The sequence below is a fragment of the Dreissena polymorpha genome, chromosome 16 (assembly GCF_020536995.1).
Source record: "Dreissena polymorpha isolate Duluth1 chromosome 16, UMN_Dpol_1.0, whole genome shotgun sequence".
In the NCBI taxonomy this organism is placed as follows: Eukaryota; Metazoa; Mollusca; class Bivalvia; order Myida; family Dreissenidae; genus Dreissena; species Dreissena polymorpha.
In genome coordinates, this window is record NC_068370.1 from 28593834 (window position 1) to 28606214 (window position 12381).

General features: G+C 34.9%; 1 protein-coding gene across 2 annotated transcripts; it reads left to right on the plus strand.

The window, feature by feature from the left end:
- Window positions 1-2197: 2197 nt before the first annotated feature.
- On the plus strand, window positions 2198-12171 carry LOC127861530 (hemicentin-1-like). 2 transcript variants are annotated; one of them, XM_052400106.1, is made up of 7 exons: window positions 2198-2355; window positions 6211-6828; window positions 7338-7631; window positions 7914-8273; window positions 8418-8567; window positions 10278-10311; window positions 10536-12171. In XM_052400106.1, the coding sequence occupies exons 1-7, from the start codon at window positions 2319-2321 to the stop codon at window positions 10615-10617; spliced, it is 1575 nt and encodes a 524-aa protein (XP_052256066.1). In that variant the 5' UTR covers window positions 2198-2318; the 3' UTR covers window positions 10618-12171. The 2 variants fall into 2 exon arrangements, with proteins under 2 accessions (XP_052256066.1, XP_052256067.1); XM_052400107.1 differs by having other exon boundaries at window positions 8052-8273.
- Window positions 12172-12381: the final 210 nt, after the last annotated feature.

The window sequence follows — 12381 nt, forward strand, 5'->3', positions numbered from 1 at the left end:
CGTAATTAAAGTATCTTGTCACTGAACCATTTGTTGTCGTTTTTGCTATTTTATCCAGATAAGTGCATATATTATTGGACATCAAGGGCACAATTCTCTTTCAATGACACTTTTTTAATTCTGTATCTACTAATAAAATCCAGTCGAGTACGTGTATTAAGTTAATTGTCAAAATATATGTTTATCCCATTACAAAAAACTATATATTTTGGATATAGGGTAAATCCATAGAAAACGCCCAACGAGGCAAGGGGTAGGTGTATTCAACCAAGTATAAAAAGTTAACCGGCTGGTAAAAAGTTTTTAATTTTTGCAATTTGTTGTGATATACAATTTACTATGTGGAAATAATAACAAAGAGTGTTTCTGGAAAAGTACCCATTAGGCTCCCACTACTTTAATATCTTAGTTAGAAGGTGATTTTTCAAGCGGTTCCGTAGTGTAGTGGTTATACGCTCGCTTCACATGTGAGAGGTCCAAGGTTCGAGTCCCAGTAAAATCAAATTATTTTATTTGTGTTCTATGTTAACTTTTTGTTTTGATGTAGACATTTTAGTTTAAATAAATATGCTGTTTTATTATAACCATTGCTTGTTTTTATTATGCCCATGAAATATATGTGTGAGCGGGTGGGGGGGGGGTCGTAAACACATTAAAACCTTCTTTGTTACACTATCCTAGCAACCACCAAGTTACTAATAAAGGAGCTATAGAGCGCGAAGGGCGACACGTATTATTAATTGTAATAATGAGTCTTGATAAAGGAAGCAGCCGCTTATCAATGAGGAGCACCATCACAGCACCCCAGTCTCATTACTATCAAGTCCTCCTACAGGTTTTGTTTTTAAGAACCACATATAGAAGGCCGCAGGCCTGACCCGTATCTTTCCAGTGGTATGGGCCCTTTGGTATGGACCTTTAACACCGCTGACTATCCAGCGTTTAAACTTCCGGGTTTACATTTTAACCGACTATTAATAGCTTATTAATATCTTAGTTAGAAGGTGATTTTTCATGCGGTTCCGTAGTGTAGTGGTTACACGCTCGCTTCACATGTGAGAGGCCGAAGGTTCGAGCCCAAGTAGAATCAATTATTTTATTTATTATTAACTTTTTGTTTATTAGAAATTAGAAATATACTGTAATATTTTGTAAACCCAATCTACATATACAATGATTTCCGTTGATTTATTTGTCATTTGATTCAGTTTTATGTATAGAAAGAGCATTCCAGTTCCTTATTCGATTTGAATAAGGAAAAAGAAACCAGTTCCTTATTCCTTATTCAAACCTAATAAGGAACTGGATAATCATTACTTCAAATTAAGAAGAAATGTATTGCAATAAGTATTTTAAATATACAACTTATATATATAATGATGTTCATTTATACGTGGTTCACTTTGGATCAATTTAATTGACAATGAAAGTTCCTTATTCGGCTTGAATAAGGAACTGGTTCATATTCCCTCATTAAGCCGCGAAAAAGAGCTGGACTATAAATAAAACAAACATGTTGACATGTACTAATTTGCTCTTTTATATCACATAAATGTAACATAATGTTATATGCTTCCGGTTTTGTTGATATGAAGTCAGTATTCGTAGTATAAAATGCCGGCTCGGTTTAAACAAGAAATCCTATGCAAGAGCGAAGAAGAAACATGAATACTAGTATGTGACGTTGCACATATAGTAAATGTATTAGAGTTATTTTGTTTTGATTAACTTAAACATTGTTTGCATTATTTTTCTGTTAAACCCTATATCAAATATTTTACGCATGAACAAGGAATGAGAGCATGTTCCTTATTCCTTATTCGAATAAGGAATAAGGAACTAGGAAAAAGGAACCAACTTAATCTTCATTTCTTATTCGCTTCTTTTATAACAGAGAACAGACTTTATGCATGCAATGGTAACATCTGGTGTCAAAAGGGTTTAAACCGGGTTGAAGGCTAGCCGAACCTGACGTTTAGCACATAAGTTATCACAAACCAATCTCGATCTTAACATATGCAGACAGAATCTAAATATGAATGCTATAACGTGACATATGAATTGAATACTACACACATGTTATTAGAATACTAGTGTGCTACGTACAGGAAATCTATTCAAACTATAAGAGGATAGGCTTTAAAATGATAGGCATATATGGTTCATCACGAAAAGATATTAATCTCCTTGGCGATGAACGAAGTGTAGAACGATCATACACATTTCATTTGCCAGTTTTACTTTATAAAAAACTTCCTTATTCTTTGCATTAAGACCCGACTTAATGATTAAGACCCTACTTTATGGATTGATTAAGGATGTTAACATTAGTTGGAGTACTTGTATGGTTAACAGGTAAAAGCAGTTTGCATAGGTTTGTTTACAATGTGACAGAGGTAACAATTAATCAGTCAAACTATTTAAATCAATATTCAGATTTTTGTATGAAACGCCTCGTCTGCCTTCTGTTGACTTTTGATATATCGGCTGTTTTATTTAAATGATGTGGGTTTTAATTGCCATAGTATGCTGTGTATTTATTTTGTTTTGGTATGTTGTGTGTTTGTGATGGTATGCTGTGTGTTCGCCATAGTCTGCTGTTCGTTCGTCATGGTATGCTGTGTGTTTGTTATGGTGCACAATGTATTTGTGATGATATGCTGTGAGTTTCATTGAAATGATGAGGGTTTAAATCATTCTTATTTCCGTTTCTCTGTGCGTCTGTCTGTCTGTCTGTGTCGATATGCTGGTTGTTCGCAATAGTCTTCTGTTTGTTCGTCATGGTAGGCTGTGTGTTTTTATGGTTTGCTGTGTGGTTGTGATGGTATGCTGTGTGTTTCATTGAAGTGATGTCGGTTTAAATCATATGAATAAATGTATGCTGCGTGCTTTCCACAGTTTCTTATTTGTTTTTTTGGTATGCTGTGTGTTTGTGAAGATATATGTTGTGTGTTTATGATACTATGCTGTAAGTTTTCTTTGGTATGCTGTGTGTTTGTGATGGTACGCTGTGTGTTTGCCATAGCCTGCTGTGGTTTTGTCAGTGTATGCTAAATGTTTGATATGGTATGCTATATGGTTGTAATGATATGCTGTGTGTTTGTGATGATATGCTGTGTATTTGTGATGATATGCTTTGTGTTTGTGATAGTATGCTGTTTGTTTGTGATGGTATGCTGTGTGTTTGTGATGATATGCTGTGTGTTTGTGATGATATACTGTGTGTTTGCCATAGTCTGCTGTGTGTTTGTTATGATATGCCTTGGGTTTGTCATGGAACACCATGTGTTTTTCATTGTATGATATGTGTTTGTTAGTATATCCTGCGGGTTTATCTAACATGGTGTCTATTTCATTCGCTATAATGTAAGTTGGCGTTATTTTAATTCGAAACACTCGGTTTTTGTCAAAGATCTAGTGGTAACGTCATACATATGTCAAATGTCCGTCCTTCCGTATTTCCGTCTTTCCGTATATCTGTCTGTCCAGGTGTCTGTCTATCTGACTGTCCGTTGGTGTGTCAGTCTGTCTGTCTGTTCTTCCGTTCGTCCGTATGTCCAGTTGTCCGTGTGTCCTTTTTCCGTCTGTGTGTCCGTCCGTCCGTCTGTCCGTCCGTCCGTCCGTCCGTCCGTCCGTCCGTCTGTCTGTCTGTCTGTCTGTCTGTCTGTCTGTCTGTCTGTCTGTCTGTCTGTCTGTCTGTCTGTCTGTCTGTCTGTCTGTCTGTCTGTCTGTCTGTCTGTCTGTCTGTCTGTCTGTCTGTCTGTCTGTCTGTCTGTCTGTCTGTCTGTCCGTCCGTCCGTCCGTCCGTCCGTCCGTCCGTCCGTCCGTCCGTCCGTCCGCCCGCCCGCCCGCCCGCCCGCCCGCCCGCCCGCCCGCCCGCCCGCCCGCCCGCCCGCCCGCCCGCCCGCCCGTCCGTCCGTCCGTCCGTCCGTCCGTCCGTCCGTCTGTCTGTCTGTCTGTCATATAACAGCATACCATCACAAACACACAGCGTACTATTACAAACACACAACATATCATGACAAACACATAGCAGACCATGAAAAATATGCAGCATATCATTACAAACGCACAACACAACATTACAAACACACAGCATACCACAACAAACACACAGCATACATGGCAAGAACACAGCATAATATTATAAGCATATATAATATGTTTAAAACCCACATCATTTCAATGAAACAGCCGATATATCAATAGTCAACAGGAGACAGAACAGGCGTTTCACATTTTTATGCTCGGGGAGCATCCATCGGTTTCACTGATATTCTTGTTTGATATTGTCGTGTTGTATGTAAACCATTTTGTCTTGTATCATACGTGTGTAGACAATGATACCAAGCATTTGTTTTCTTATTATTTTCCTTGAATTTCATAATTTCTATATTTACACTACACGTGATGCAATTCCCAAACATATATTAAAAGTATCTCACAATCTGTATCGTCAACACATGCTATACCATTTAATTCAATATCATATCGTAAAAGCTGAACTTGCTTAGGTTTTTTACATTTGCTGTCAGTTGATACAACCGCATCTGATTAATGTAAAGCATTAATGCTGAAACTTAACTTTTAAAATGTAAACAACAGTTTTAGTTGGTGGATTAGAAAGCAGTGTTGTCAATATTTGAAAGGTTTTCTTGTCAATAAAGAATACTGAAAGATCATGACATTCTGTGTCGGAAGCTTCGTGCGATGGGAGTGGAGTCTGTGGAGTGGTTTCGCTCGTACCTAGCTGATAGGACGCAGTCTGTACATGTTAATGCCGCTAAATCGGATTTCAAATCGATCGTGTGTGGTGTTCCCCAAAAGAGTATACTGGGTCCTCTTTTGTTCTTGACCTACGTTAACGATATGAAAACAAGTATATCATCCAACTGTAAATTAATACTCTATGCTGATGACAGTGCTATTTTGTATTCACATAAAGATCCAAGTACCATCAGTCAAGTTTTAGGCAAAGAACTCGAGTCCTGTAGTAAGTGGTTAATTGACAATAAGCTATCCCTCCATCTAGGCAAAACAGAATGTATTCTTTTTGGTTCGAAACGTAAACTCACCAAGGTGGACAATTTTCATATACAATGTAATGATCATGTTATAAAATCTCAGACGTATGTAAAATATATTGGTTCTATTCTAGATGCTGATTTGTCCGGTACTTCTATTGTAAATAATATCGTCAAGAAGGTTAACTCTAGACTTAATTTTTTATATAGACAACGTGATTTTTTAAATAAAAGTCTTAGAAAAAGCTTATGTAATTCTTGAATACAATGTCATTTAGATTATGTATCCTCTTCGTGGTATTGTGGACTCACGAAACAGCTTAAGCACAAGTTACAAATAGTCCAAAATAAAATGGTTCGTTTTATTAACAATTCCCATTGTAGGACATCACTTGTTGTATCGCATTTTGAAGAACTTGGTTTATTGAACGTTGAGCAAAGATGCAAGCAACTTCGGCTTAACCACATCCATAAGATTTTCTACAATAAATGTCCAAGCTATATGAAAGACAATTTTGTCAAATGTACAGATGTCCATCAGTATGGGAATAGATCCCGATTTAATATTTATGTACCTCAAGTTGATGGCTTTACTAGTTCTTCATTTTACTACAATGGTATTACGGATTGGAATGCATTACCCGATAATATAAAGTCCATCGAATCGAAATTTACTTTTAAGAAACTTGTTAAGACACATCTATTAAATGATATGAAGGTAGACGAGAATTCCATGTATTTTTACTTTTAGATTTGTTTTATTTTATGTTATTCACTATTTTTTATGTTATTTATTCGTGTCAGTGTATTATCATGTCAACTTTTGAAAGATTCACTTAATTTGTAGAAGAAATCATGTGTAGAATCATGTCGATTCTATGTTAAGAACTGAAAAAACAATATATTTATAGTCACTTATAAGATCTGTTCGACTAAATCCAGGGACCCCCGTTGGAAATAAGCTTTTTCATGTTTACATGTCTAAGCTTTACGGGTTATCCTGTGTATACATCATGTCGTAATCTTATTAGGATCTGTGCTAATGGCACCATTCATGTAATGCATGTTTCTGAATATGATAATAATGCAATCTATACGTTATTTATTGCCCTGATTGCATTGAATTGTAAATTGCTTGACATGTATGCACAAATAAAACAAACAAACAAACAAAGAATACTGTTAGGTTTCAGTTACGGAGTTACCGTATTAGAAGGGGAGAATATTACGATTCGATGCGGTATTAGAAGTGCGAGTTATCCCCAGTGGGACGGTCCACCAGATCATACTACATATGCACAGCAAGGATTCCCAAGATTTAACCCAAATTTACCACCTGACAAACTTCAGCGTATGGCTTGGTCAGATAATACTATCGATTTGATGCTTACACCAGTAAAGCGACTTGATGTAGGCAATTACACGTGCGCTGTGGGTGGAACAGGTGGCGGAACAAGCACGTTTACTTTAGCAGTTCGTGTAAAACCATCATGGCCTCGTATACTGAACGCCGACTCAGGCAACATCATACGTTTCGAACCTGACAAACCTATTAACATTTCATGCTTCTCTGAAGGGGGCTATCCACAGCAGACAGTAACCTGGTTTCGCTTAGGCACAAACAGCACCATCCTTGAGCCAGGCCCAAACGTTGTCAGGGAATTTGATGGATTATTTACCGTAATAAGCAATCTGCCTTTCACGCCTATCAGGGCGGACAATGGAGCAATTTTCATATGCCAGTCATCGTTTCCGGACCCTCCACAATTGCTGATGTCAACAAATGTCAGTTTGATGTTCACATGTATGTGACTTTGGGATATTACTTTCCTATTGTAGATAGTGTTTTGCTGCAAAATTCTTAATGTAATTTATTAATAAGTTAAAATTAACACTGGTAAAGATTATTCTTCATTTTATACACATATTTTTTTTATTTAAGTCAAGTCCACTACCGTGTATTCAGATTACAGAAACATGCATTTTTTTCTGAAAAACTGTGGATGCTCAAATAAAAGTTTAACTTATATGCATACATGTACATATATAAATGTATATAAATATATGTTATGTTTGTTCTCATTTGCGTTTAACTTCTTTAATTCCAGTATTTACATTAAATGTCGAACATGTTTTATGTGCATAGTGCAAAAGAAATCCGAGTTTAGTATCTGATCTTGTGGACAATGATTGTAATGGTAATTCTTTCACGATACTGTGAAAATACGATGCTTAATTCCAGTCATTAAGGTGTTTTGCCAGTTATATGTTTTAGCATTAAAAACACTATGGATACATACTTTACTTATATAGATCCACCGGACGTATCTGTGCTGACAAGGAATATTTCAACGTTTAATAAGACATTGACGCTTGCATGCGATGCTTCTGGTTCCCCTGCTTCTTATTCGTTCAGACCCTCGTGGATCCAAGAATGGCCTGGGTACGGCTATGTGAAAGAGTGGATTAGCGATGGGAATGTGTTAAAGCTTGACCATGTAACTTATGAAAACACCGGTATGTACACTTGTTCCGCTAGCAACGGGATCAGTCTTCCCAACTCAGATAAACACTGGATGCAAGGTTCTGGTTTCGTGTTTGTGAGAGGTTAGTCTAAATTAAATTATGTTAAGGTGCATGTCATATAGAATACGGTTTTTTAAAGTAATTGTAATATAAACTTTAAATTATTTTTCGTTTAATACTGTTATAACATTGTTGTAAAGTAAATAATGATGCAATCAATTATTGTTTTGTTTTATGTACGTAATATCGTTGTTGTTGTAGGGGTGTTCATAAGAGTTTTTATTGAAATCACTATTTTGTTTTTGAAAATTACCTTAACTTATTAAGCCTAACAATTAACATTTAACAACGGCATTGTTTCAGCCGAACCTGTCATAATTGCACCTTCAGTACAAGATGGAGATTCCTTGACTGTTATTGGAATATTAGGATCTTTTGTCACATTATATCTCGAAATATATTCAAATGACGGACAGCCATTTATTTCAATCTTAAAAATAGTAACTACAGCTACCGTTCAAACACCAATGGTAAAAATCCAAATGACTTCTACAACTGTGCAACTTCCGGTGTACAACCATATCGTGTCTACCCAGGGGTTTAAGGCCAATGTGTCGGTCTATTTAGATAATCCTTCGGAGGCGTTTGGTGTTTACAATATAACGGTACGAAACGATATTGGCGTCAGCAGTATTCAATTTAACATACATGAATATCAAGATGGTAAGCATTTTTTTTTCTTCACGTATATTTTTGTTCTGTTATATATAAATATATTAATTATAAAGCCGGGAAAGTTTATTAAATATTTTTGTGTTGCTTGTACAAGTTTTATAGCTATGAGCTCAATATATGCACCTGTTGAAGGCACTGCAGAAAATGTCTCCCGAACAGGACAAAGCAAAATACACACAGGACCAATAGCCGGAGGAACGATTGGTGGATTCCTGTTTGGGATAGCTATCGGTGCTGCTGTCGTATTCCTGATAATGAAGCGAAGAAAACAGACTTACACTGGTATATGCATGATATAATTGAGTCACATATTGGTATTGGTAAACAATTGGCTTTATAATAAGCTTCGGATGACAATAACTATTGCATATTTCAATCATTCTAAAAACACACACATGGATTATAATGCGTCAGTATGTTCTTGAAGATATGAATGTAATCTATTCAACTAAAAATTTACGACATATTGTCCGTAAATGAAATATACGCTTGGTCATCTTTGAAATCAATAAATCTTAACAAAAAATGAATACTTTTGGTGAACTGATAAACACATATGTCTCTTCTCTGCATATCACTATAAATATGGAAGTTTTGTCACTCTAACGCTATACTGATACACATGTATGCACCTATATTTAATACAACGACTTACTTGAATTTTCGGAACTATTTTCAAAATATAGGGCTCAGTTTATACGCCTTGTAAAATATCCCCATCTTTTTTCTTTCGAAAATAACCGCACGCCGTGATAGAATTAACACACTTCCATTTTATATGGCATCATAATACAAATACATGTTTTGTAGTTACATGTATATGTTTAGAGCCACACAATACACGCAACTATGAAATTTGAAGCCGTTGTAACTCTGTTTGGCTCTGATCGATTCTATTATGCCAATGGTTGTTATTCCCATGGTAATCATTTGTATCACAGGCGTCAGAACTGTAGCCGCCGACGGCATAGCCCAAATATGGGGTAATAACTGTTCGGCGAGAACAAGTTTTCTGCAGCGGCAAGAATACAATTTACATAGTCAACACCCCACACAGCTTTGCAGTTGATACTACATAATGTAGAACCTGCTTTTATAGATACAGAATTGACGCGATATAGCGGCTACACCAATTTGAATTAAAATTTGGTGTGACGACACAGAACCGTCTACTTTAATTGACGTATTTACACGTAATTAAACAATCTCAAAGATCACGATAAAGCTCTCAAGTGGGGTCGAATCCGGGACCTCTCAATCGTCAGTGGATCACACTATCAACCAATAATGACTGATTAAAGAAAATTTATATGCATTCTGAGGCACTATTAAGAGACATAATTTCTGAACTTTTTTCCCCTCTAAATGCTTGTAAATCTTTTGTCAAGTTCTTTTTCTTAGTATCTTGATCTTGATATATGAACAATAATTCAATTGTCGTTCTTTCAAAAATTTCCCTAATATTTTGCATAGACGCACTGCGTCAGCCCGAACACTTCGAAATAAGCGTTTCTTTGAAAATGGTTTGATTCAGTCAAACGAATCATATATATTTACTGCAACTGACGTGTGTTCCAAGATACTACATTTAAATTAATCTGCACTTGATTCTGATCTTTAGTTTCTGAAATAGTGAAAAAAACGAAATACCGGACGGAAGTTCGCATATCGAGTAAGACAATAACATCGAATGACGGGACAAGCCTGCGACATTATGCTCCCCCGTTCTGAAAGCATTATAATACACGTTTAAAATTATAAGCGGAAATAGAGTATTTGAATTAATGAACTTATTACGCGGCCCTTATAATGGCATCTTCGGACGCGCATGTATATATATTGTATTGTACATATTGCAACCCGCGGAGAGTGATGTTTATAGAGGACGAAGGTCCCCGAGTAGAGGCTGTTTTTATTTTTATGATTGCATTTCATAAATAGTCTGCGTTTTTCATAAACTGTATTTTATAAGAGACATATTTTGTTTTACAGATACAGAGCAATCGTATCAACAGGCAGTAACAAGGTACAAAGTTACATATTCGTATTCATGTTCTAGTAATTAAATATCGACGTTTATGTTTTGCATAGAGGCTCAATATACGACTTGCGTTGATTTGTTTATTATGTTAGCGCATTTTAACATCATTGAACAACAAAGACGACACTTTCTCTAAGTTTTATACTACCGATTCATCTTCATTCTTACATCAAACCGATTTTTGTTTCATTGTAATGTTTTCTTTACAGCTCCGAAGCTCAGCTGCCTAATATGTACGATCAGCTAAACCAAGGAAATCGTGCTACCGGATTAGAATACGAGATGATTTAAGGCATCCATTTCCTTTACTTCTAGAATATAACCTTTAAGCTCAACACTTTATTTACGGCATGGGATTCACGTATTAGCATAATGATGGAACATTAGAATTAAGCAAACTTAATGTTTGTAGATTCCCCGATTCATGATTTAATGTAAAAAGGCGCTCTGTATTTCAAATAATTAAACGTATCAGCTTCAAAATGGACAGTTTCTATACAAAATAAGTGTTATATTTAATGATACATGAAAATTAGTGTATACATATTTAAATGTTTTTGTATATAAATAAACATTTTATTTCGAATGCGCTTCGTTCAGAAGAAAGCCATAAATTAAAAGAACCGCAAACTTGATAATTATTATGTTAATTTCATAGACCTGTTATAGTTAAGGGTGTGCATTCTTAATCGTTTGCATTCAAAACCTTATCACAGAAGTATTAATATCTCCGCGATCCATTCTTTATACAAATCATATTTTGATATATTGTTTGTATTTAAATGAGCAAGCGCTCATCAAAGAATTACCTATTGCGCTCATAACGTAACCAAAATTGAATTTCTTCCCTAAATTTTTTTGTTTACATTTGTGAATTGCATCGTTTCTGTATAAACATTTCGTAAGTCAATACACATTTTATAATAATCACTTTAATTATATTATTATTAATCAACAGATCAGATGTTTAACTTGCATTCAATAGATTCTTCTAAACAACATGCATTTTAGGGGAAGTAAGTCTACAATATTCATTATAAACTAATAAGACATAATATAAAATACATAGTCAGAAATATAACGAAATTAACATATGTATATACATATAAATGAAACATTAAAATTCATAAAATTATGCTAAATACAAACATAAACAAAGTGAAACTCCAATGTATCAACATGACATAAATCGTCTTAAACATTTCGAAGTCCTTTATTTATGGCAAGCGACCTATTGCCCAATAGTTAGACGTGAGATAAAATCCCAAATGCAAACAACAAACAACGATGAGTACAACTGGGACGCCGCCTTGGAGCTGTTATTGCAAAGCATAGCATTGGTTGTTTGAAACGGCTTTACGTCGCCATCTCAAACGTGGTCCAGATTTAATGAAAACATCTGTGTTAATGAAAATTAATCTCATATCGTCTCAATTCAAATGAAACAGCGATACTAGATACTACATTAACTTAAATTACCACTTAACTTCTGAATGGTTGTTTGTAAACCAGAACAACAAATAGGTAAATTTCTAAGGCACGATGAAATTAAACAAAAACAAGTATCAAAAACATTTCGTCGAAAATGTATGTCTTTAAAGACACAACATAATATAGTTCAATTTTCAGATCATCGTCATGTACTGCCAAGTGGAAGTCGTAACGTTGGTTGTAAAAAGCCAGATTGAATAGCCATGCTTCTTAGGTTTTTATATAACGTAATGGAAAAATATATTTATTTTTTTCTAAAATAGTATATATTTGTTTATACTATTAAAAAGTTCTACATTCGTAAAATAAAACATGTTCAATACTTACAAGTATTTATTAAAATAATGAACAACAACAATACTTATTATGGTTTATTATTCATTATTTTTACATCCCATAAAAATGATTTGTACAGTAATACCAATTTCAAATACAACCAAATAACACTATAATAACATCAATTGTAGCAACAAATCATTCACATACTAATTAAAAAACCACAATTTGTTTTTGATTATTTTATATATATATATATATAGTTATATAAGTAAAATGTAATAATCC